The sequence below is a fragment of the Sceloporus undulatus genome, chromosome 3 (genome assembly GCF_019175285.1).
Source record: "Sceloporus undulatus isolate JIND9_A2432 ecotype Alabama chromosome 3, SceUnd_v1.1, whole genome shotgun sequence".
Classification (NCBI taxonomy): Eukaryota; Metazoa; Chordata; class Lepidosauria; order Squamata; family Phrynosomatidae; genus Sceloporus; species Sceloporus undulatus.
In genome coordinates this window covers 125,679,338-125,706,954 of record NC_056524.1, presented here as the reverse complement: position 1 = coordinate 125,706,954, position 27,617 = coordinate 125,679,338, and the positions used below count along the sequence as shown (strand labels likewise).

The following is a 27,617-nucleotide window of genomic DNA, read 5'->3' as shown; positions in this document are numbered from 1 at the left end:
TTTCATTAAATAAATTTATTTGTTAAAATAATTTAACTCCAAATACAACTGCTGAGTCTGCATTGAGTTCTATGTACAATTTGACTTATTTTGAAACCTCTTGATTTAAACAACTGACACCTTACAAAACGTACTCCATTTTTCCAGCTATCAGTTGTAACACAGCTCAATCATTAACTGTTAAGTATCTTTATTCAACTCTAGGATATCCCAAACGGTCAATTATTACACCTAGTTTTCAAAAACACACTGCAATCCCTTCTGGAAACCCTGATCAAGAACTGACAGAGGAACCATGCACATTTAAATTGCTGCAGTTGCCAAATTTTCTTTGTCATGGAGTTTTGTAATTACAGTCCAATCAGTGCTTCAGTTGCATACTGGTGAAAAGCCATGAATCCCCTCACCTTAAACGGACAACATCTTTAGGCAGCATGTGTCATGTTGAAAATAAATACTGGTAAGTCTGCCCACAGAACCTAATGCTACTTTTAAAACAGGAGTGGAATTAAAGTCTATTGTTGGTCCTACCAGGAGAGGAAGTCCAAGAAGTCCTCAAAAGCTGCTATCAATAAGTGGAAGGCTGTGGACTGGATGGGCGAGCAGGGGAGGGCTTATCTTTAACAACTTTTAGAACAGATGCTGGTTTGATCTACTTTTGTAAGAGGGGACAAAATGTTTTCAAAAGAAGTTGAACATCCTACAACAGTATCAACTTAAAAAAAGCCAGCTGCAGAAAAATACAAAGCTCTACAAGAATAGCTAAAGAACAGTGGGTCTTTGGATCAAATGATAATATTTTAAGGCATGTTATACCCAAAATAATGGACTATCATTGGAATCTGATTGGGATACAAAAATAAGCAGTCATCCTTGACAAGCAACTTCCAAGATCTATAATGGCACTGATGCATGCCAATGTGCCACACTGCAATATCTATAAATGGAGAAACTCCGCTATGGCATTTTGTTGGAAGATTGCAAGGTTTACATCTGAAAAGTGCCATACATCCAGAGGCATTCAGCCAGGGTTGTCAAGTAGCCCAGTTGAGAGGGAGGCTGACCATCACCTTGCCTAGTTTCTTTAAGCCTATCTTCAGTGTCAGCCAATGAAAACTAATATAAAAAGACAGATGCATCAAAGTTATGGCTAGAAGAGCAAGAACCTCATCAGCACCACAGGAAGAGAGAGAGGAACCACACAACACTGGCACTGCTTGGATTGGCACTAGACAACTGGTGACACCAGACACCTATTTTATCTGTGATTTACCCCTTCACTGGCCTAAACACATGTCATGAGGGGAAAACCCATGTAAATGTGATTATCTGTAGCCTTTAATACCCCTTCTGCTGATTTAAAATATTTTCATTAAATATACCCTTGAGTGTCCCACTATAGCCATGTAAGCAGGATCCAAGTAGCAAACAGTCTCCTGGAAATTATGTATTTCATACAATGGTTACACTTTTCTGGGAACACACAATGCTTTGCCTCTAAAATAGCAATGAAGTGTTACTATGGAAGTACTCTGAATTGTTATTTTGTTCAAAACTACCATGTTATGTGAGGACTTCTACATGAAAATCATGCCCATTTTTACCAGAAATTCCATGTGTGCCTGTCATTCATTTTACTTATGACTACATTAACAATTTGACATGCAAAACAGGAAACTCTTTTTAATCAAATCGGCAAAATATGCAATCAAAATTAAGGTTCTAATTGCTTACCTCATTCTTATCTGAGAGGTGAGACTTGTTATTTTCTTAACAGACAAATCTACAGCCGTATAACATTCCTCAGATATTTCAGGGAGTGTGAACTGCTGATAGTTTTCCTCTCCCTGAACGCATGCAAGTTGTCAATATGAGATGTACTAAAGGTGCCACAACTTTCAAGGCTGTCCAAGCTGCCTGGGATAGAGTTACATTTCTAGAGTAGGACTTCATGTTTAGCATTACACTCTTTGTTTCTTGATTATGAAAAAAAAAATCATGCAAGGACTAAGGCAATAGCGGCCCATGATCATCCATCATTATTAGCAAATCACTAGGAAAGTAAACTAAATGACAAGTATTCTGCTGTGTAAGAAATAAAGTGGCAAAGTGTTGTCTCATGTTTTTGTATTTTCTTCAAACACACTTTAGATTGCAGGCTGTTTTTCTGCTGATGGAGGCAAACATCTCAGAACTCAAGTTCATTACAGCATTTGTAAAAGTTTCCACACCCACCCACCCACCAACACATACACATACACACACATACACACTCACAAGACACACACTCATCTCCACTCGTCTCCACAAAACACTACACAGCTACTTCACAAGATTGAGAAACCAATCGGTGGGGTGGCATTTGGACCACAGGCTCAGTGATATTGCATTTTAAAGGCCAAATTTAATCCATAAAGGTCCAGCTCAACATGATCACTCCAGCATTTCAACCTTAGACATTCTGATTGGAGACTTCCTTGATTGTAAGACATCAGAATAGATATAACAGGTGCTGTTAAGTCATGCAAATTATAAAGTATTTCACTGCTATGAAAATTAAGATCAGAGGCAGAGCACCATTTCAAAACAATGTTTTCACTCACTACTTGTCACAGCAATAACCAGGGCAACAGGATCACTGTATGGCAGCAGCACCTGACTAGCATGTTAGGCAACTGAAGACAAGAACCTCTTTCTTGCTCACATACAGAATTACAATATTGTGTATTCAACTTCTGAGCCAAAGTAACTTCACACAGTTATTTCATTTAACGAAATTGCCAACATTAAAGCTATAAAATGGCAAATTTGAATTCCATATGTTAGTTGGGAATATCACATCAAAGACATAGCCCTTAAAGGCAAGAAAGAAACTGGTATCCTTAAACTGAAGAATGCAGGATGCTCACAGTCCCCATGAGGTTTCTGCAAGAAGGAACATCTGGATACAACATGGCTTCATTTTCCTTACAAGGTGGTACTTGTTAATGTGCTAAAAACTTTCTTCGTTAGTAAGGCTAAGCAATTTTTTTACCCCCATCACAGTTGCTTCTTCTTGGTTCAGTAAAGAGATGAACACATTGCCTGCTTTGTAAACAGAGGGTTTGTTTGGTTTCTTGACTGAACAGCATCCGAAGCAATCCACTACGTTTGAGCAGCAAAGCAGAATATTTTAACACATTCCAATGTCCCACTGTTCTCTTCTCAAGCCGTTGGTTTTTTTCAGAGCTCCTCACTTTACTTTCAAGTAATGATAGAATATTTTCCTTTTCGCATGATGGGATCATAGAAAATAATCAAATTTAAGGAGGGGGGGAAGGGGGAGAAAACCACATCAATTTGCCAAAAATCCTACTAACACTTGTGTCAAAGATGAGATTAGCATATTTGACTGAGTGAGCTTGGCCACAAGGGACAAGTCCTGAAATTCAATATGCAGACACACAAATTTTGTTAACTTTTACTTATCAGTAGAGAATATGCAGAGTGCAAAGGGTCTTTTGCTGGTGCTCTCCTTTTCACCATCATCAACTCTTAGCTTAGAGCTGTAGCTGGCACCTGACAAAGCCAACACACATTGTTTGTGCTCACCCTGTAAAACTGTTGGCTATGCCACAGAGTTGCAGGTGTAGGAGATGTGCTGCAGGTAAGTGAACTTTAGAAGCTTATCCCCAATTCTTTTGCTACACAGATCAACTTCAAGGTTCCTTTTAGAGTTAATGTCGTGACTCCACTTTGGATTTATCCCACAAGACCCAACTTTAAATCACGAAGTGAAGTAGCCAGTTGTATAACCTTACCAAAAATACAGCCAACTGGGTCCAATTCCATCATTCGGAATGCTATTGTATATTACATGCAGAACAGCATGGGTCATCTTTATCTGGCTGAGAGGCATAGTTCATCTGTCTGACAATCTCTGCAAAGAGCTCATCCACCATTGTTTTACTTTTAGCAGAAGTCTCCATAAACGGGCAACCCCATTCTTCGGCCAGAGCTCTACCTTCACTCGATGACACTTCCCTCTCACTCTCCAGGTCCACTTTATTTCCAACCAAGATTACAGGCACCTTCTCATACCTGCAATAAGATGCATAAAACAAGGTTGAAGTCCATTGCAAACTTTGGGAGAGGGGCAGAACACTAATAAAGTAACACAAAGCTTAAGACTGGAAAGAAAGTAAAAGAGCAACTTAAGAAATTTGTTAAACTGTTTTGGGGACCTCTAGTATGTTAGAAGAAACACAGTTACAGTTGATAGATAATTAAGTTCCAAAATGGAGAACATAAATTACTTTTATTCAGTAAATAATGCCAAAGCTCTTAAAATGTTCACAGATAACAGGACAATCTCTGATCTCCACACATTCAGAGGATGGTAGAAATGGAAGTCTATGTGTTTACAAAACATATCCATATGGACTCTGTAGATACCACTGTAAAATATAGCAATCCAGCTCCCCATTCTTGCATGTACAACTGTATACAAAAAAAGCTCCAATCACAACTTATGCTGAATCCACAGAGGCTGGACTGGGGACAGTGTACTCAGTTCTACTTGTTCCTTCACAGATACTGTAAATACAATTTTCCAGTGAGAATTAACACCATACCCCTCCATCAGAGTAAACCCACCCTACATAATAAACTAGTTCTTCTGTACCCGATGGAATGCTAGCAGCCACACATCTTTAGCATTTAGAGCACATGAGAAAGGGCAGTATGTGTTCCAAATTCCTCCAAAAAAGGGAGAAATCTGATATAGTGACAAGAGAATGGAGTTAGCCTGTAGAGCCCCACTTCATAACACCCATACACATCACACACATTCTTTGGATGTGTGGATCTGGACAGCCTTTTGAACTTCCTCCTTCACTTCCTTGTCTGTTAAATCTGAACTAGACAAATGGAAAGCATCATTTGCATGCAATTCCGAATGTGTAACTACACTCAAATGTGATCTCCCATTCTGAATTTGTGAGCAAATAAATGATGGTTTGCACAATCCAAACACATAAGGAAAAGGGGGTGTGAAAACCTAAAACCTGGGCACAAACAACCATTCTTATTTGGCTGCGAAAACCTAAAGCAGAGCACTGATAACATGTTTTAGTACTTTAAAAAGGAAATACACAAAATATGCTATCATTTTAATGTCAAGGAAAACCCATATGAATCTCTATGAGGGGAAAAAGACTTACAATCTAGTATGGCTTGGAGCTGGGACAAACTTGATATGAATTTTACAAATTAGGAAAGCCAAGGTTATAACAGATTTTCATTTAATTTCAGCCTTTTCCAGGTAATACTGGTATTTTTCATTGTCATGGCTGTAATCACAGGAGGAGGGAGGATCCTTACTGCTTCCAAGGGTATGTCTGTAAAAAGGAAACCATGCTGCTTATGAGTAGGCTTTTCCTGTGGTTTGGAACCCTGGCTATAGGTAATTTTTCTTCTCCTTAACAAATTTTCCCCAAGTACAGGCAGTGGGAGAGCATATATAGCTCTGCTTATGTTCTGTATGATTATGACTGCATGGAGGATAATGCCAGAAAAGGGCTTTTGAGACAATGTGAAAAAGTTCTTGAGGCCAGACAAACTGAGAATACTTAAATTGAGAAATTTATCTTCCTTTTCATTCAATAAAACAGAAAGCAAAACACAGATCATAGGATTTTATACTCTATGTGTATTCAGTCATTCAAAATGTAATCAGAATGGTCAAAAAATACCTTGCAAAAGAGGCAAGGCATAATCTGGATCTAAAACAAGATTTCCAGTCCTGCTGAAAACACAGGCTGCGCACTCAAATCTGTCAGCCAATCTTCCTGTGCATGCATGCACTCCTTGCAGCCCTCTGCCTAAATACTGTAGGCACAAGCATGATAAACAAGCAGACAGCTTACAAAAATGAGTCATCCCAATTATTCTGATGAACAATGCAAGTCAAGGATAGGAAATCCAGCTGCAACCCCTCTAGAATCCTAATTTTGCCACAATGAACAGCTTCAGTGTTCCACCAGAAAAATACAACTTCTTTTGTAAGATTTCAAAGACTTATCATAAAAGTTTCAATAAGCTGAGTAACAGAGCTGCTGCCAACGCCTCTACAATAATGATGCACTTAAATGTTCTAGGACAAACAAGCATGACATTTGATGTGTGCAAATTAACAGGAAGCTCCCACCCCAAAAATCAGACACCTGGAGTTGGAGGAAGAACATCTGCAGCTAAGATCATATTTGTTCTACATTGGTAAGCTTTTACTCAACATACAACCCAGCTAAGCAATTTTGGGTGTGGCGCATCTTTCTCTTATGTTTAACACTGTAACAACTTAGACTGGATATATATACCTTGAAGTTAATTATTTCAATTGAAGAGTCTAAACTAAATTTTGACCTTTTATTACATTTCAGTCCTGCAGGATTGAGATAAGTAATCATTTCTTTTAGAAAACTAGTACACTCATCCCTCCACATTTGGTGGGGTTAGGGACACAGGACCCCATGAATGTGGGAAAACCACAAATAACAAAAACACTATGTTTGTATGTCAAGTTGAAGGCTTTCACAGCTGGCATCCTTATTTTGGTAGGTTTTTCGGCTATGTGGCCATGTTCTAGAAGTTTATTCCTGATGTTTCACTAGCATCTGTGGCTGGCATCGTCAGAGAATGCTGCATGGAAGTGAGTGACCCTGGGTTGAGAGAAAAAACCCTGACCCTGGGTGGTTTTCATTTGCACTTGCTGGGTCTTAATATTGGTGTTTTCCAAACAGGGATGGTGTAGCCATAGGAAATCCTTTGAGCCCCATGAAAGCAAACTTTTATATGGAACACCTTGAAAAGCAAGGCTTGGAGGCAGCACCAAAAAGCCCACAACATAGTTCCAATACATAAATGACACTTGGCACTACTTGGAGCCACAGAGAAGATCGGGCCATGTTTCTGAACCATATGAACAACATCCACCTAAACATCCAATTCATGATGGAAAAAGAAAAGAAAGGAACATTTCCATTCGTGGATGTCCTGGTCATCCACAACCCAAAACAACATTTGAGCATAGGAAACCTACACACAGAGACCGATACCTACACAAGAACTCCAACCATCACCCAGGACAATAAAGAAGCACAGTAAAAACACTGGTACGCTGGGCAAAATGGATAAGTGAACTCCACTTCCTGGAAGATGAACTGAAGCACCTAGAAAGGGATCTACAGGCTAATGGTTACTCCAACTCAGACATCAGAAGAGCTGCCAGACCCAGAAAAACCCACAGGAGTGAAGACAAACAACCACCCAAAGGGAAGGTATTTTTACCATACATCAAACAATTCACAGACAGAAAATGGAAGAGGAAACACAAACTCCAAATGGTCTACAAACTGGCCATGAAAATCCAGCAAATGCTAAGCTCAGTGAAGGACAAGAGAGACCTTCTCACGGCCGCAGGAGTTTACTGCATCACATGCAGTGCAGACAAGTCTTCATAGGACTACCAAATCAAGGAACATGGGAGACACTGCAGAGTGGATCAACCAGAAAAATCAGCAGTAGAAGAACACATTATAAACCATCCCGGGCATAAAATGCTATTTGAAAACACTGAAATTCTGGACCATGCCAACAACTATCAGATCAGATTGCACAGGGAAGCCATTAAAATCCACAAACACCTAGACAACTTCAACAGGAACGAAGAAACCTTTAAAGTAAACAAATAATAATAATAATAACAGTCCTGAAAAACACCAAAATCGACTCAGCAAATGCAAATGAAAACCACCAAAAGTCAGGGGAATTTCACATCAGACAATGAATCAATAATTAAATAGACACACTGAGGTCATGCCATTCAACAACACACAGGTTAACATGTAAATCACTTCTTCTCAACCCAAGGCCACACAGTATATATACCCCTCACTTCCATGCCAGCATTCTCTGAGGATGCCAGCCAGAGATGCTAGCAAAATTTCAGGGATATACTCTTCCAGAACATGGCCACATAGCCCAAACCCCCCCCCCCCCACAAAAAATGATGTTTTCATTTGAGAGAACACCTCTCTAGGAATCTGTAGGTCCTCCAGTGCAACTCTGCGGTCAATGTCTGCCAGACCACAGAATTGTGCTGGAGGAGTTACAAATGCCTAGTGGAGTGTTCTCTCTAGGAATCTCTAGGTCCTTCAGTGTGACTTTTGGTTAAAGTTGACTACAGAATTGCTCTGAAAGACCTAGATATTCCTAAGAGAGAACATATTAATAAAATCCATGAATACTCAAATCCGCAAAAGTCAAAAGCTGCAAATGTGGAGGGATGAGTGTACTAGTTAACAGGAGATGATTACAATACATTATGCTTGTTGTAACCACCCTGATGATGAAAATTTAAAGTTTCAACCAGGTGAGGATGCAAAAGAATAATTCCTGAACTTCTGAATAAGTAAACTTTGCACTATTTCCAGGCAGTGGGGCAGTATCCAGGGCAGATAACTGGACAGTTCAATGAAGTGTCAATAGTGTTTAGCAATTCTAAAAGCAAAGTAAATAATCAATGCAGAAATCTAAGGTAAGAACCCAAGCCACGTGCTGTATCTGTATTTAAGATTTTCCTTACATTCATTAGCAATATGTGATATTGCTATACCATCACCAACAAACCTCCGTCCAGAAACTAGGGGAAAAAACAGGGCTGATTATAAGGACAAGTTTCAAGCCTTTTAATTCTATTGGAAAGGTTTCCAAAGAGGAAGGCAGTGTCAATCAACCTGTCAGAAATGTGTGGCTTCCAGGAGGAGGGGCATCACAACACCACATGCCTCAGCAAACCACAAGAATTGATTCAGCACAACTGGTCTCAGCATGTCACATGTCCCTTCCTCCTCTACTTTCTCAAATCAAGACACACTACTCAGAAATGTACCAAGTGCACGGTGTTCCCAAAACATTTTAGAAAGCAGACATTTAAGGAAGATTTTACATCTGCAGTCAATACGTGATTCATGCTTGACTAAATATTTTTATTTTAATGCAATGCTGCAATGCAGAAGTTAATAGCAACAAGACAAAAAGATGCCGTGACATGTTCTTTCAAGCAAAGCAGTTTTATGTCAGGGTTATATATGCCTACTACAGTGTTGGTATACACAAAAAGAATGTAGTTTTTGGAAATAATAAAGCCAGACATGCCTCACGATGGGTATGTAAGCTCTGCATGCTCAGACTAGTTAGGGATCTACAGCAGGAAAGCTGCTCATTTGTGGTGAAGAAGGGGGGCACTTGTTCGTTTTAAAGAGGCCTTCTAATCTTGAAGCGCAGCTGCTTGGGTTTTAGCTTCATTTATACATTAGACTCCAACTTAAAGTACTTATTCATTTTTCACAGCTAGCAATCACAACTCCTTGGGGGCATAATCCCTTCCTTTGTTTCACAAGGGAGGCATCCAAAAACAGACTTAACTGGGAATTGTGATTCTCAAACAAGAAAAGTCCCTATTACAATGCCAGTTTCTTCAATATATGGAACATTTGGCTGAAAACACATTTTAAAGGCCACAAATCTATATAGGAAGCAATTCCTTGGAGGTACAGCTAGCAGAGAGAAAATGGCCACCTTGAGTCATAGCTTAGCACAACTTGAATATACCAGTGATCCTTGGGCTCACTCTCTCACTCCTCAAGGTTAGTTTAAACTGGAGATGGAGAAAGTGTAGCCTCAGGACTCCACACCACCCCAAGACTGTTTTTGTGGCCTCCGATCATTCCAGGCACCTTGGATTGCCCTTCTCCTGGCCAAAAAGAGGTTGAATTGTCTCTCTTGGAAGGCTACAGCAGTGGCAATTCATCTTTTAAACAGATTACAGAGCCCTACATTGTTTAACAGTTTGAAAACTGTTTTTCAAAACCCGAAGTGAAAATCCAATATTATGACCCATTCACAAGGGCACTGGAGAGTCCCAGAACTGCTGCAGTTGCCAACCTCAGTTTTAGACAACCAGCTTCATAACTAATTATTTGAAAATTGTTGTGTTTTGAAATTTTTGGCCTGTTACAGACTGCCAAAATAAAGCTGCTTCGGGTCTCTTTGGAGGTATGCTATTTAAATGATGCATGGGTCCTAAGAGTCCGGAGGTCGCGCCAAAGCCACACTCCATTCCTAAGCACTGGAGTGCAGCTTTGGTGCAGCTTCTGGATTCTTAGGGTGCATGCATCATTTAAACAGCATACCTCCAAAGAGACCCGAAGCAGCTTTATTCTGGCAGTCTGTAACAGGCCTTTGATTTCTATCTATATCCCACCTTTCCTCCAATGAACTCATGGTAGTAGTATACATGGCACTCCTCCATCGCACTTTATCTCCACAATAACCCAGTGTGGTAGATCAAACTGAGACAGGGGTCATCCAGTGATTTTGAGTAGGGACCTGAACTTGGATCTCCCAAGTCCCAGAACTACATTCTAACCACCACACTATAGTGGCACTGGTTATCTACAATTTGTTGGTCTGGATAATACAATAAGAAACAGTAATCTAAAGTGAAAGCAAAACCTTCTGAACTCCTCTCAGATCCGCATGAGAGGAACAGTGGAGAACAGCATGTGTCTAAAGGTCACTGTGGATGAGTCACATAACACCAAACCAGTGTCAATCCAAACAGTTGCCAATATTAAAACTTCATTCTGCATTCAGAATATATTCAGCCTATGAAAAGATCTGGTCTACTACAGAATTTCTTTTAGAACACATCCGACTATGAACCCTCTCTCTTTAACACCACCTGCTTTTGAATCTCCAAATAATACTGGGCATTTCGGAATAATCAAGAACCTTTCCTATATGGAAGGAGAAGCTTCACAAGCGATGTGAACGAATACAATGACCAGAAAAGTAATACTAGATGACATGTAGAAATTGTTTTAAAAAATAATAATCCAGAAAAACAAACCACACAAAGCCATATATTAGTCAGAGTTGCATTTCTTTAAGCAATACCTATTTCTTGTACATTTAAAAAAATGAAGCCTTTTGTGGAAAATCAAAGTGAAATGGGGAAAAATATAAGGAGCACCATTACTATGCTACTGTATATGGCGGGGCTTGAGCATCCACTGATTTTGATATCCTTGGCGGGGAGGGGAGGCTGCAACCAACCCCAGGAGATACTGAGGGTCCACTGCACAGAAGAATTGTAATGAACACATTTAAAACACAACTGTTGTTTGTATAAACCAAACCTACTTAAGAATGACAGGTTAACATTCAGTTAAGAGAAAATGTTTAAAGACTGGCAAAGAGGTATGCAACCTGAAGAAATAGGTAACTTTCTTTTCCTCAAGTGCCAAAATTAATATTCTGACAGTGGCACATACTGTATTTTCTGGCGTATAAGACTACTTTTTAACCCAGGAAAATCTTCTCAAAAGTTGGGGGTCATCTTATAGGGCAGGTGTTGAAACCTCCGCGCCAGACTGGAGAATCTGCAGTTGCCACATATGGTGGGGGAGCTAAAAAATGGCCGCAGCCGCATCCCCACCATATGCAGTGACCGTATGAAAGCAGCAAGGGCGGCACTGTACAAGTATGGTAGAAGAAAATACACTCGCCAGGATTCATGGAAAGAAGTGACTTAACGCCGACCCGATGACTAGGTGGGAAGGTGTAAGTGAAGGGTGGAGCAAGCTGCAGGCATCTGAGACACCTGGGGTATGGAAAAAATACCACTCTGATATTCTTGGAGACAGGAAGGGCTGGACAGACAGGGAGAGCTGACCAGTCCAATCAGGCTTTGTATACAACAGGTTTTCCTGCTAAGTACCTGCATGTCATAAGCATTTGAATTAAAATTACCATATTGAAATTCAATCTGATATTTTTTAAATTTTTATTTGGTGTGTGTTGGAAGAAAAGTAGTCTTATATGGCGAGTATATTCCAAACTGGAAAAGTTGGGGGTTGTCTTATACACCGGAAAATACAGGTACTTTTTTTCTTTAGAAACCCCACACTTTTATTTTTCATTTACTATAATTACTGTGTCAAGTGCTCTCTTAGAAAAAGGATGGTGGGATACAGCATTTATTTTAGTGTTTTAAGGACTTAAGACTTGACTGCTTCCTTGAACATTTCAACCCAATTAGTCCACTATAAAATATTTTCACCAAGCAGCATTTACCGTGAGTCCTGCTTTCTGACATGCAGATTTTCACTGTTGAGTCAACTGAGGACAAATCTATGCAAAATATTGATATAAACTGTCATAAAATAACTAACACCTGAGTCAGTGTGACGTGCTTGGAGGTCACCAAGTTTGCAGTACCAAGACACCAGTATATCAATGAGCTTTTACAGCATGGGGAGGGGGCAAGGGTAATGGTTTCTGAAGCTGCATCTACACTACAGAACTAGCCCAGTTTGGCACCGCTTTAACTGCCATGGCTCAATGTTACAGAATTCTGGGATTTTTAGTTTGGGAGCTATTTACTGTTTAGTGCCACAAGAACTATAAGTCAAAGGATTTCATAGCACTGAGCCGTGGCTGTTATGGCATTGTCAAACCACACTAATTCTGCAGTGTGGCAGCAACCTAGGTTGCCTCAAGGAAAGACATCTTAAAACAGTATATTCATCCAAGTACAACAAACTTTGTCCTGAGGTGCTACTAATTAGAGAGCTATTACTGATCACGATTGAAAAACATATATATCCGTTCTGTTCCTTCATAATTTTTCTGTCTTGAAAAAAATCAATGCGAAAATGCAGGAGGTTTGCAAGTGAAGACACTGTCACCTTTAGAAGAAGGCACTGCAATTGCATGGTAAAAGCAACATCAGGAAGCATCCTGGGTCTTACTTGTACTACCTGAAGGATAGGCATTGGTGGCAGCGAGTTAAGTAAAGAGCAGAGCATGGCATTTTGAACTCATGGAAGAAAAGAATGCAAATGGATCTTGTACTGTACCACCTTTGAGACTAACTGGGCAAAAGACGGTGTAGCATAAGCCTTCGTAAACCTGGTCTGCCTTAGGGTGCACAAGCTCTGGGGTCCAATTCTCTCCCTCTTGTACCTACCAAAGGTCATACAAAGCCCATGTTCTTACTCTGTTTTTGTGTATCCTGACACTACTAATGTTAAATTTGTGTCCAACATACTTATGTTTACCTGCTGATCTGTGGTTCTATGCGTGACATGCAACTCACCTCATCCTTTTAAGTATTCTTCACAATAGAGGTAGGTAAAGTGTGGCCCATGGGCCACATACAGTCCCCAGGGCCATTTTTGGTTCACCCTATTATTTTATTTTAGTAAGGAGCTTACTAAAAAACAGACAAAAACCATAAGTCAGTGTTTCTCAAATGGTGGAACCAGACCCTTGGGGGAGGGGGGCAAGACTTTTTGAGGGGTGCACAAGACTTGAAGGCCCTGATCACCCCTCCTCTTCTTCCCAAACTTTTTTTCTGTCCTGGAAGATATGTCTAAAATTCACATGTGTTAAGTACTGAATTAATTTCAATAAATCTGTTCTAATCTGAACAATGCTATTTCCTTATCAAATGTTAAAATATGAATATACATGAATATGCAAATGAAAATATGCATACTAAACAAATTATTTTTATATAATAATAATAATAATAATAATAATAATAATAATAATAATAATAATTTTTATTTATATTTCCCGCCTCTCCCTGCAGATCGAGGCAGGATTACAGCAATAAAACAATTCCATATAAAATACAACCGTTAAAACAACGACATTGTACTATTAAGTCACTAAAATAACAGATCATCAACTAACATTCATACAATCAGATCAGAAGTGGAGTATTTAAGATCTCTTATAAAAGATCAGGTGGGTAGGCCCGCCAGAAGAGATCTGTCTTTAGTGCCTTCTTGAAGGCGTCTAAGGTGGTGATAAGACGGATCTCCTCTGGCAAGCTGTCCCACAATATATACATTGGGGAGGGCATGGTGTCCGCATGTAGATGTAAAGAGGGTCACAAGGGTAAAAAGATTGAAAACCACTGCTGCCATAAGTGACTTCTGATCACTTCCTACTTTTAAAAAAGACCTCTCCTAGGCCTAAATTGGCTAAGGTGGAGGACATGGAGAAAATGACTCCCAACCCTCATAAAAGGCATTGAGTGCATTTTGGAACTTTTAAAAGGTTTTTTGTGATGGGATTGTGCCCACAGGAGTGCAGCTCACCAAAGTTTCCTGGAGCATGGTTAATGCAGCTCCCAAGCCTTCCTATGTTCTCCATCCTGGCTTTATGGCCACCACTGAGATTGCACTTGCTACCCCATTACCATGTCAGCATATTTGACATTTCTGTAACACTGGCCACTACACATGAACACATTTGTATATATTTCTGTCAACTGGCTTTACTCCAGATATCTGTGAAAGTGAACTGAGTCCACAAAAGCTTGTGCTGAAATAAATCAGTCTTAAAGGTGTTGCTAGACTCCTTCTTTCTTTTCAAAATTTTATGGGTACATGTTATTATTATTAACCTTTATTTATATAGCGCTGTAAATTTACACAGCGCTGTACATACAATCTTTTATTTAGACGGTTCCCTGCCCTCAGGCTTAGGTATGTTGTGAAACTGTATCTCTTAGCACAAACAAACTGGAACTAATTCATGTTCTACATATAATTCAGAATTTATTGCACAACCCATCTTTCCCCATGCTAGTGATGTCTGAATCTGCACTGCATTAAGTGTATTTTCTAGACATGTAGGTGGGTAGTGGGGTTTTGTTGTTACAGTAAAAATTAATCATAATTTTAGATCCTGACATTTCCACTTACTATTAACTAATGTACTATCTCTGACAAGGTTTTTAAAAAAATCATATACTGTATTTACTCTCTGGAAATGAGCAAGGAGAGTAGGCCAATATATTTCACCTTTATATTTTAAGTAAAAAATGTTATGGAGCTATTTTAAATACTCTCAAAATCCACATTTTAATTGAATTATTTTGTGCTTATCAGTAAATCTGTTTCTGCCTATCAATATTATTATTGATATCTATTCCAATTCATAATTTTTCAAGTTATACAGCTGTCACTTTTATACAAATCATACTCTGGAGTGATTCACACACAAAACAATCACTGGATCCACAGGAAATCTAAGATACTCTACAACTATTATATTAGTTAGCTACATTTGCACTGCAGAAATAATCCAGTTTGAGACCACTTTAACTGCCATGGCTCAATGCTATGGAATTCTGGGAACTGTAGTTTTGTGAGACATTTAGACTTCTCTGTCAGAAAGCCCTGGTGCCACAACAGACTACAATCCCCAGGATTCCATAGCACTGAGCCATAGCAACTAAAGTGGTGTCAAACATTATTTCTACAGTGTGGATGTAGCCTTAGTTAGCAATTTCACATTAGCTTTTCAATGCACAAGTACTGTACATATGTAACCAGTTCAAAAGCTTAATACATGTATTCATGTTGGGTTGCAATTGCTAACATTGACTCCTTTTTGGTCTTCAGTACAACATACTGACAGAGAAGCTGCATCCACACTGCAGAAATAATCCAGTTTGACAACACTTTAGCAATCATGGCTAAATGCTATGGAATTTTGGGAACTGTAGTTTTGCGAGGCATTTAGCCTATAAACTATAATTCCCAGAATCCCATAGCACTGAGCTGTGGCAGTTCAAGTACTGTCAAACTGAATTATTTCTCCAGTGTGAATGCAGCCTAAGGGCTAGAAAATGGCAAGGTATCAAAAGTATTTCTTGCATACTTGCTAATAGTGGGAACTAATGAGTAGGTGTTTGTTGACTTGCTTAAATCATATTAAACAGAACTTTCAATTGCATTTTGTAGAAGTAAGAAGTCTACCCAGTCCTTTTAAAACATTAGTCATTCCCAAGGGATTTCCCAATGCACTTGTCGTTTGCTTTCTTGGACACTGCAAGACCAAGGTGGATTGTTCCTGTCCCCTTGATGACTGCTGCTTTACTCTAACAGTGGAGTGGGAACTGTGCAAATGGCAAATAGGAAATAGGAACTTCAGCATAGAGATTATGTGCGGATGCTTCTGTCATAACTGCCTTTCTCCATTACCTCTTTTCCAGAACGTACAGGATGGCTGTACAGTATGCACCATTTAAACTATCACATCTATTTTGCCTACCAATTTATTTTTGTAGACATTTCTGAAGTGAATCATATAATCAAAAACAACTGATATTAGAGGCAAAGGAATATACTTCTAGATTATCAGGGTGTCAAATTTTCATGTTTCAGATTTCAAAGCTAACCATGGGAACCATTATGTGTATATACATTCAGAAGGCAGCGAGTGACTTTCTAAGGGTCAAAGCACACTGCAGAAATAATCCAGTTTGAGACCACTTTAACTGCCCTGGCTTAATGCTCAATTCTAGAGAATTCTGGGAATTGTAGTTTTGTGAGGCATTTAGCCTTCTGCCCTGAGAAGCCCTGACAGAGAGCTATTTTAGAGAGCTTTAGTGCCACAAGAAACTACAGTTCCCAGAATTCCCTAGCTCTGAGCCAGGGCAGCTACAATGGTCTCAACCTGGATTATTTCTGCAGTGTGTTTTGGTCCTAAGACACATAGGGAAAAGGACAACTCTCCACTACTAAAAGAATGTAGGAAGTCCTTCCCCTTCTACAGAATTACAACACTTCAGGGTGACTCAGGAATTCTAGTGCAGTGCTTATTCTGCAGGACAATCTTCACAAACAAAATACAAATTATTTCCACTCTGCGCCTCCATCACACACTACATAATGAGAAGGATTTTGATCGGCTGTTCCAAAAGGCCCTACAGTCTTCAGGCAGAGAGCAGAACACATTCTTTCTGGGAAGGTATGAAACTTGGGGGAGAAAGTCCCCCCCCATGATAGAAAAATATATTAAAACCCCATTTTATACATTGCCCTTACTAAACAAAGACAGGTCATTTGTTATTCTATAAGCAGTCAACTTTGTTTTAACTCCTGACAGCTTACAGAGGTGCTTTTTTCAACTCCATTCTAATGGCTCTTGCCTGGTGCAATCCTAGGGTGCGTCTATCCGTAATAGAAGTTAGTTAACACTGAAGCCAAATTCTCCAATGTTAGAGGATTTATTTAGCTTACACATTGTAAACTGCTTAGGGAGTGCTAAAGTGCACTGATAAGCGGTATAGACATGTACTTCCTATTGCTATTAATCTGCTTAAATTCAAATACTATCATAAAATTGTTGACACACATAACCTCTGTATTTTCCATTTATTTCTCACTGCTATTTTTCAGGTTAAATACTCTGGAATTCAATAATATTTATGGCACAATCCTATATATGCTCTCAGAAGCAAAACCTGTTCATTTCTAAAGGGCATACACTCTCAGATAAGTGCATATAGGATTAATGACCAAGTCATTCTTGAAGAACCCTGATGGTGCAGTGGTTACATTCCAGGATTGCAGCCACTCACTCACAAACCACAAGGTTGTGAGTTCAATTCCAGCCAGGGGCTCCAGGGCCAACTGTTCTGAGGTCACTAAAATGATTACCCAGCTTGTTGGGAGCAATTAGCTTACACATTGTAAACCGCTTAGAGAGCGCTTAAGAGCACTGATAAGTGATGTAGAAATGTACTTGCTATTGCTAACCTTAATTATAATGAACTTGTAAAGATTAATTTTAAAATGGTTTTAAAATATCTTTTAAAAATCAATTTTCACACTGTTTTGATAATTTTAGAACGTGCATTCCCCCCCCCCCAAATATGTCTAGTGGAGGGGGAACTATTATAATGCACTCAAATGGGGATTTGTGAAAGACACTGGAAAATACTTTTTCAATAAGATCAGAAAATTAAAAGTAATATTAAACACAATCAGTTACATGCAGTAAGTTAGGCAAGTTCAGTTTCCACGCAGATCAGCATCACAAGTTAGTTATGACTTAAGTCTGTTATTTCAAACAAACAAACAAACAAACAAACCAGCTTCATTTATATACTGCTTCATACTGAATTAACAGTGTCTAAGCGGTTTACAACTGTAAGCTAATTGCCCCCAACAAGCTGGGTACTCATTTTAACGACCTCAGAAGGATGCAAGCCTGAGTGAAGCTTGAGCCCCCTTATCTGAATTTGAACTCGCAACCTTATGGTTTTGAGTGAGTGGCTGCAGTACAGGCATTTAACCACTGTGCCACCAGGGCTTTCAATAGAAATCAAGTTCAACTTGCGGTGCAGATCCAGGTTCAGTATCATTTTCCCTATCTTCCAAGGTCTAAAGAATTTGGAATGAAGGCATCGTTGAACTTTCTTGCACAAATTCTACTTTAGCAGGGTTAAAGGTATCCTAAGCTTTATGAATATATTCCTGAAGATAATAAGAGCTTAAAGACTATGGCAGAAAGGTTTCTGAAATGAACGTGGAACAACAGGTGAGCAAACTGTAAAGGACACAATTAGCTGCTGCAGGGAAACCTTCAACATAATTTTTTTTGAAAACAATTCCCATCACAACAATCAATACTTATACTTCCTCCACTTAAGAAAAGAGAATGCATTAATGTTCTGAACTTTCCTTTAAGTATGCTATGACATGCACGCAACACATAACATCACAAGTGCTTGTCCAGTACTGCTATCTATTTTCTGCTGCCTTCTTCTGTTAAGGCATATTCATATACTCTCTTGAGAGACATACCCACCACTCATTACTGTACTGAAACTCAGAGCCCTACACTTTGATTTTGTTTTAGTGCTGCAGCTTGCTATATTTGTGCCTCCATAACTCTCCATCCCCAAGACAAGTTTATAATACAGTTCTACTCATCTGTATCTTTAGCAGAACAAGATACCTTGTCCAGAAGAACCTTCAGCTATTTTTGTTAAGTTGGTACAAAACGTGGCTCTTTAAAGACTGACACAATCTTCCTACAAAGTTAATGGAAGACAAGAGACAAGGATTTAGAAACATAATTACGCAAGAACCAGCATCTTTCAGGTTGCTTCATGCTCTATAAAATTCTGTCTTTTCCCTCTTCTACATACATGGTTATATAATTGTCTTGTCACTATATTTTAGAGGAAGGAATGAGCAAAACCACCTCTGAGTATTCTTGCTAAAGAAAGTGCTGTGAAATTCATGGGATCACCATAAAATAAACAGCCAACTTCAAGGCTCAGAACAATTTAATCAGATCCTATTTTTTTTCCACTGTGGAATTCAGCTGCCAAAGCTTTGCTCATGCGATGGAAACATGATAAAACTGAGCAAGATCATTTTGCAACATGCCTAGAAGGAGCAAATCCACACTCTTCAATCCATACTGTGATATGTAATTTTGGTCACATGAACTGGCCTAGAACAGCCATGGAGAATGTGTGGCCCTTTAGACACTAGTTGGACCGTATCTGCCATCATCCCTCACTACTAGCTATGCTGGATAGGGCTGATGTGAGTAGTCCAATAGCAGCAAGAAGATTAGGCAGCCCCAACCTCTAGTCCAGAAGAACCAGTGTAATTTGCATAAAAACAGTAGTTTGGTGTGTTATAGTATATCCCAAAATTAGAGTTCAGCATGAATGATGCAGCCTGTATTCCATGTAGAATTTCTGTATCTGTCCAACTGCATGGCACATATCCATGGCAAATTACCAGTATTACTGCCCCCCAAGAAAATCGTGGAGACCTATATAGGAATCTCATTTTACTGGTCACATCTCTAAAGAAGTAGGGGATGGAGGGGAGTTGGAAATGCACTATTACCAGGTTAGCAGCAAATGAGGCTAGTTATATTGAGGTAACTTGCTCACAAGTTGCTATGCATCTTCCTCACTGAGAACATGATGTACAGAATACGCTACAGATTTCTCCAAGGATATAAGAACAGAAGCATCTTCATTACAACCCACTTGTATGCCCTTCCTCTAATAAAAAGAAAGTAATTTCCCACCAAAACAAATATAAATACTGTACTGTGTTTTGTAGGGAGAAATTATATAAACAGGCACATAGCAGTAGCATTCTACCATCTGTATAGCACCAATCTGGATTCTCCCCATTTTTTGTGTGCCATGACTGGTTATCTTTGATGTTAACAAAATTTATGCTGAAGAAGAAGCCACAGAATTTTCCCAACAGTGTGCAAAGTTAAAGAGTTAAAAACTAGTCCATGGTTTGGTGGATTTTAGTTCTTTTACAGAACTCTAAAAGTGCTAAGAACATATAGTATGCATCTTCAAAGTGTTTATCAAAGAGTTTATCGGATAAACATGGATAAGAATACAAAATTAACTATTGGGGAAATTATAACCGGGGGGGGGGGGGCTGTACAATTCTAACAGGAAGAACAAATGGATAGGATTTGTCTTATTTGGGGACTACTGCTCACTCGACAGACAAAACCAACTTGTAGAAAATGTTACCGTTACCCACAGATAAAGAAAGAAAAAAATCAGTAACAAGACATGTATTTTAGAAGCAAATACAGGAGTACTACTAATATACTTGTAAGCAAAAATGTTAGTTTTACAATTGAGGCCCCATAACCTAAGGGAATATAGGAGGAAAAAGTGAACTGGGTGCTTAATAAGGATGGTGCTGGTGCCTGACAGACCAGTGGAACAGGAATGAGAGTGAACCAGGGAGGAGAACAACGTTCTCTTGTTCTGCACAGCCAGGTACTGTACTGGCTATAGCTGTGCCATCTGGCCATCTTTCTGCTCAAAACTTCCTTTATTTGGTGGGGATCAAAGAATAACTGTCCCTCCCTCTTAATTATATTGAGGAATACTGCAACAAAATCTTAACAGAAGCCTAAAGTATTCTGATCAGGACTTCAAAAATGATCTGGATTTTCTTCTTGGTGTGCCTCAGTAATGACTTATTGAGATAAGGAAAGACTTTTGTATTGTGATGTTTGGGCTTTCTCTGTTCTACTATACCCAGAACCAAGAGTCAATATAACAGATAAAATCTCAGACAAGTCACTTATACTTATGTCAACAGTTATAATAGGTTGGATTACATTCCGAGAACAGGTCAAATTTTTGCTAATAAGAGGATTACTGGATGTCTAAGGAAATGACAGCAATTTTGCATTACACTGCACCTGTCCAATTTTAGCTGTACTGTACTGCAGAGCAAAAAACAGTTTTTTGGTGTGGAGGCCTGGAGGACAGACAGACTCCAGGCATAATTCGGCATCAGGTTTGAAGTTAAGAAAATTCAAATAAAATCAGATGTAATGGTGACTAGGTGTGACACTCCTCACTTGAATTAGCTGGGTTGTTTTGCTCAATTTATTCCTTGTTCTGGAACCTACGGGCACTTTCCCTGCTCCCTAATTGCACCTATTATCATGTGATTTATCAGCCTTCCTACTATGTAATTCTTAGGAAGGCCTTGTTTAGTTCTCAGTGAAATATTACAATTGGGACTGCACAAAGTAGAAGCCTCCCTGTGGTTGCACTACCAAATCTGGTCACCAAACCAGGCCCACCAGATGCCATCCTAGTTTATATTCATAGGCTTATGAAAACTGATCTATACAGGATGGCCTCCACTGAACTGTAGGCCACATTTCTTGAAGTATGCTGCAACATGCAACACATAACATCACTAGTGGTTTTTAAATCTAGATATTAGTCCCATACTTCAGTAAATGCACTGAATCTACAGAATACAGCCAGCCCTTTGAATCCATGGATTCTTTACCAATGGATTTAACCATCCACAGCTTGAAAATATTTTTTAAATATATAAATTCCCAAAAGTAAACCTTGATTTTGCCATTTTTTAAAAGGTACACCATTTTACTATCCATTGAATTGAGCATCCACATATTTTGGTATCTACGGGAGGTCCTGGAACCAAACCCCAGCAGATACCAAGGGCCCACTGTACATTTAATTGGATTCAATGGTTCTACTCTGTGTGTGGATGTGTCTTCAAGTTGCCTGTTGACTTATGGAAACTGCATGAGTTTCATACGGTTTTCTTAGGCAAGGAATACTCAAAGGTGGTATTGCCAGTTACTTCCTCTGAAATATAACCTACAGCATCTGGGTATTTGTTGGCAGTCTCTTATCCAAGTACAAACTAGGGCTGAACTTGCTTAACTTCCAGGATCAGACAGGATCTGGTGCCGTTAGAGTATTTAAGACTACTCTAGTTGGGACTAAAAACTGGATTAAAACCAGAGGTGAAAATCATGCAGTCATACAGGGGTTGTTGGCCTGCAATTTTCAGCACACCTCACTTTTGCTGGCTGGGACTGCTATGACCTGCAGTTCAGCATTATCTGGATTCCCTAAAATATCCTGAGTTAGATCTTTTATTTGAATGCCAAGTTCTTCCAGTCTCCTACTACACTTGGTTACTGATACTTACCTACTCACAGTATTATATTTGGTATATCTAAGCTTCTTTCTTGTGTTAACTGTAACCTTCTCTAAGCAGTGTTACAAATGGCTGACACAGAGGCCCCTTAACCAGGCTAACCTCAGGTTTGTCAGACAAGAACAAGTTAAGCTGCAAGTGGTGATTTTAAAGTAGACTTTATTTTTCTATACATGGGTGTTGAGATAAATGTTCATTAGTGAATACTGCAATTTTGATTTATCCTTTCTAGGGCAATCCTAATATAGTTTTTGAAAAGGTGCAGCTTCTTGAATTACCTTCTTCAGAGTCATTTAGCAAAATAATAGCATCTTGCCTCGATCACTTCAGTATGATAGAGAAACGAGTCAAAGCTTTCCCCTATTGCAGATGGGGAGAAGCTCTCCCTCCCTCAGCCATACCTCTCCCCAGACCAAATGCCAGAAGTTCAGGAGGAAAAGGAAGGTGTGATGCCTTATTAAACCTTACAAGGTAAATAATCCAATTTAAAAAGAAAAAAGAAAATGGAGGAAACGCCCTAATCCCCTGTGAGTTGGAGAGAACTACACCCCATCAATGTGCAAAGGGCTCTGTAGCACCTTTGTGACTAACTGAGAAAGAAGTTGGTAGCATAATCTTTTGTAGACTGAAATCTACTTCAGAGTGCTACAAGACCCCTTTGCATACTGATCCAGACGAACACAGTTATGTCCTTGAATTCAAGTAACTTGTTATAAGAGGAGTGGAAAGACAGTGTTTAGTATGGGATGCAACTGGTTCTTAGTCTGCCCTTAGAGACAGAAAGGAAGAAATCCAAAGCCACCTGTCCAGTGCATATTTGCAATGCGTAGGCACAGCACCAGTTCATGCACATCAACGTGAGAGTAGGCGGCAACACAGGCACACAGAATGCTCTACAGACTCAGAGAGCTACGTGACAGGAACAGGGCACCAAAGGGACACCAATGCACTCAAAACATTAGAGGTATGTGCACAGAAACACAGAGTACAAACACTAAGCAAAGCTACATGCGACAAACTGCAAGCGATTGGTGCTGTGTTAAGTCAGGAGTCGCAGAAGTTATGGATGCTGTAGGAGATGCAACACAGAAGGAGCACCGGAAGTGGATGGAATGAGGAATTGAAAGCTCTGTGCGTGGGAAACAGAACTAAAGATAGACAAGGACAGCTCTGGGGACAGATAGTTTTGGAGGCAAGGAAGGGGCGGCATTATATGGGTGATATCTCCACATCTGAGGGGAAGGCCCCAGTGGGCATGAAAATGCACTTGGGAGGCACAGAAATACCCTGTTTCCTCCAAAATAAGACATACCCATAAAATATGCCATAGCAGGATTTCTAAGCATCTGTGCAATATAAGCCATACGCCAAAAATAAGACATAGTGATAGGGCCTTGTGTAGAATGGAAGGGGGCTGGAAGAGAGGTGTGCTGTTTGAATGCTTCATGTGCCCTAAGAGGCCGGAAGCCACACCAAAGCCATGCTCCAGTCCTAAAGACCAAAGCACAGCTTTGGCGCAGCTTCTGGCCTCTTAAGTTGTGTGTGTCATTTAAACAGCATCCCTCCAAAGTGACCAGAAGCAGCTTTGTTTCGGCCTGTCTGTTCAGGCCCCTGCTTACAGGAGAAGAGAGTCAGTGTGTTGTAGTGTGGCTTGAGCATTGGAGCAGGACTCTGGGTTCGAATCCTGGCTCAGCCAAGGAAATCCACTTGGTGGGTTTGGGCGCGTCACATTCTCTCAGCCTCAGAGGAGAGCCATGGAAATGCATCCACACTGGAGACACAATCCAGTTTGGCACAGCTTTAACTCTTTGTCTGTCTGCTGGCTATGGAATTCTGGGAGTTGGAGTTTGTTGTGGGCCCAGAGCGGAGCAGAATTCCATAGCCAGCAGACAGACAAAGCGTGAAAGCGGGCGAAGGGCCTGTGGCTCTCGGTCCGTCTCACCTCTTGACGCGGATGATCTGGTCCCGCATGGGCCGTATGTCCTGGAAGCTCTGCTGGTTGACGAGGCTGTAGACGAGGATGAAGCCCTGGCCGTTCTTGATGTAGAGGTCCCTCATGGAGGCGAACTGCTCGGTGCCCGCCGTGTCCAGGATCTCCAGCACCGAGGGCGAGGCGTCCACCTCGATCTCCTTGCGGTAGAAGTCCTCGATGGTGGGGTCGTACTTCTCGATGAAGGTCCCCGTCACGAACTGCACCGTCAGCGCCGACTTGCCCACCCCGCCCGAGCCCAGCACCACCACCTTGTACTCCCGCATCCTCCTTACCGACCAGGGCCACCGCCGCCGCCAACATTCACCCCCCTGAGGCCTCCATCGCCCCCGCCTCCTCCTCTGGCCCCGCCATGGCGCCCAGGAAAGACAGAGGAGGAACCACCTTCACAGGCCGCGGCCGCCCTGCTTCTGGTCCTCCTCTTCCTCCTCCTTCGCTAGCTTCTCCAAAGCCCCGCCCCTTCATTCCTCGTAACCACGGGAACCACCAATCGCGAGGCTCCTGGGTGCCCCCGTCACGTGATCCGAACCGATGCGTCTCCGCCAATCGCAGCTGAGGAGCGGAATGAGTGACACCCTTTCCTGCCCGCCTCCTTTTCCTTCCTTCCTTCTTTACCTCTGTCTCCACCTCCTCCTCCTCCCACGTGATAGCCTCCCACAGTAGCCTAGGAAACGAGAGGCCCGCCTCATCACCACAGTACTCGTTCACTCTCCTCCCCCTCCCACCACCACTTCCCTTCCCACAGTAGCCTTGGAAACAAGAGGCCCGCCTCAACACACACCCACACAGCACGCGCCTGGCTCGGAGGCGGCCAATCGGAGCCCGCTGTTTAGGCCACGCCCTGTTGGGGCGGACCAATCAGATGCGAGGAGGAGAAAACGTTCTTTTCTGACTCGCTTGTCGCTCTAGTGGGGGAAAGGGTGGTCCCGTTGCTGCTGGCGCGAGCTGGGGGCGGGGCTTGCGCGAGGCGGGACGGTTGGGAGACCGTTGAGGGGGAGGGGCGGAGCCTCGCCTCAGTCAGGGCTCAGTGTGTTTATTATTATGGGGCAAAGCCCCACTCTGAAGTGAGCCTAGAGTTCAGGCTTTGTCACTCCTTTGTCACTCTTGTCAATTTATGGTGACCCCATTAATGTCATAGTGTTTTCTTAGCCCTCCATTTTATCACCCTTCTTATGTATATAAATCCTTTTAGGCCCACGACTGAACAAGGCTCCTGTAATCAAGTCTGTGTTTCATGCGAAGTGTAACCCTTAACCAACATTAGTATCAATACTCCATAAATCTTCAGATGAGAATATAATACAGTACATATAACACAAAGCAATCATCCTCAGGACGACTTCCCAGATGCAATGCGCATGTAATACAATCAAAACATCACGAAGCTTTGCAGTCAGCAGCAGAGCCAGTGTGGAATCTGATGTTCCAAAGAGCCTGTCAGAACAAGTTATGCGCACACACATATACAAGGGTTGGGAGCCTTTGTTATCTTCAGATAATTTGCCAAACAGCTTTCTGCTCCCTTAAGCAAAATGGCATGTATAAAGAGAAATGTCAAGTCAGTTTGACTCTGCTTATGATAGCCAGTGAGTCACCCCACTTGTAATTAAGAAACTGGTTCTTGAGAAGGATCTGAGTATATTGCACAACTCCTTTGAAATGATTCCGGTGGAGATAGTTATATATGTATCATATTCTTATCTGGAAATTTGTGCAGTTTTAATTAAAAGTACTATACACACACATTGCCACACCCAAAGCGCATTCTTAGTGACATTTATCCCAACACTGCTAAGGCCATATTCTTAGTTAATCCTTTGACGATTGAAGTAGAACACCTGATTAGATAAAGAGTTTCCCCAAATTATGCAATAGAGTATATTTGTTGCTACTGTGTGCCTTCTAGTTGCTTCTGACTTATGGCAACCCTTGGCAAGATTTCCTAGAGGAGGTTTGCCATCACCTTTCTCTGTGGCCTGCTGGTTGTGGGTTTGAACCTTGGTCTCCTTGAGACCTTTATCACATCAGCCTTCTGTCTCGCCACAATTGTGTTAGTACAAGAATGCAGAAACATACCTGTTTGGGTGCATATTGAAGAGTGCTCGGAAGCAAGAGCTGCAGCCATATTACTAACTGAGGCTGGCCACAGGAAACAACACACAACTCTCTTGTTGGAACAGCACCACTTGCTGCCAGTCCATTCTCAGGCACAATTAAAGGCAGATGAAAAAGTGGGACCAAAAGAGGATTAATTGGGATTGGCAAATCAGGAAAGTTGGAGGATATGACATAGATCAAAGAAGAAATATTTATAAGCACTTATGGTGTTTATTGAAAACTAGTGTGGTGTTGTGGTGACTAGCTTGGTGAGATTTGGTGCCTATCAGCACTAAAAAGATATGAAAAGCTTAATAGATCAGCTTAATAGATCAGAAATATGGTTCCCAAAATAATAATAATAATTATTATTATTACTTATACCCCACTCTTCAGCCAAGGCTATCAGAGCGACTTACAAATAAGTTCAAAATCTTTGCTCAGGGAAGTACTAAGAAAAAAGGAAAGTGTACAATAGATACTAACCATCTTCCTGTTCTTTGTACACATTATTTCCTTGCATGAGTTCAGCCTAACTTCTGTATTTCCAAACTGAAGTACATACTGCTTTAATTTTAACAGAAATTATTATTTATTTGCTCACTGTTGGATACTTCTCCATAGGTGCTTTCTGTGATGAAAAATAAATCATTTACCCTGGCTGATTTACTGGTGAGTCTGTAAAATATAAAGCACACCTAGATTAAACTGCTTGGCATATATGAGCCAACATAACACCTTCACTGACATTGTCTAAAAGAAATCAGTAATATTGCAGTGATATAAATATATCAGAAATTGTGTTGTTGAAAGGATGTGTGCGCATGAACATACACCTTTCCTGTGTACAGACAATGGAAATTTTACCTGGCAGCTCACTGAACAGTGTATATTTTATCCTATGCTTACATCTCTCTTACGGGCGAATGGGCTTCTCTGCTTTGTGAGTGATAGAATGTGTAGGCTTTCAGATCAGCATGAGATGTCTTTTCCATTTTAAGTGGATTTTTCAGGATCAGATTCAAAGCCTCAACCCTGCTGCCACAGCATCAAAATATACTAAAATTGGCTGCATAGTGTTCTTTCTTCTTAAGTACTATATATGTAATTTCACC

The 27,617-nt window shown here is 40.6% G+C and overlaps 1 protein-coding gene across 1 annotated transcript; it reads right to left on the bottom strand.

Moving 5' to 3' along the window:
* RAP2A (RAP2A, member of RAS oncogene family) lies at nucleotides 1–24,849 on the bottom strand. Its single transcript, XM_042458602.1, has 2 exons — nucleotides 24,358–24,849; nucleotides 1–4,080 (listed from the first exon to the last, which is right to left on the bottom strand). The coding sequence occupies exons 1-2, from the start codon at nucleotides 24,669–24,671 to the stop codon at nucleotides 3,843–3,845; spliced, it is 552 nt and encodes a 183-aa protein (XP_042314536.1). The 5' UTR covers nucleotides 24,672–24,849; the 3' UTR covers nucleotides 1–3,842.
* Nucleotides 24,850–27,617: the final 2,768 nt, after the last annotated feature.

Bases quoted from the DNA above. Each gene is read 5' to 3' on its own strand.
- RAP2A (XM_042458602.1), bottom strand. From the start codon at position 24,671: ATGCGGGAGTACAAGGTGGTGGTGCTGGGCTCGGGCGGGGTGGGCAAG. The intron at 4,081-24,357 runs GTGAGACGGACC...ATCTTATTGCAG, and splicing joins CAGATCATCCGCGTCAAGAG to GTATGAGAAGGTGCCTGTAA.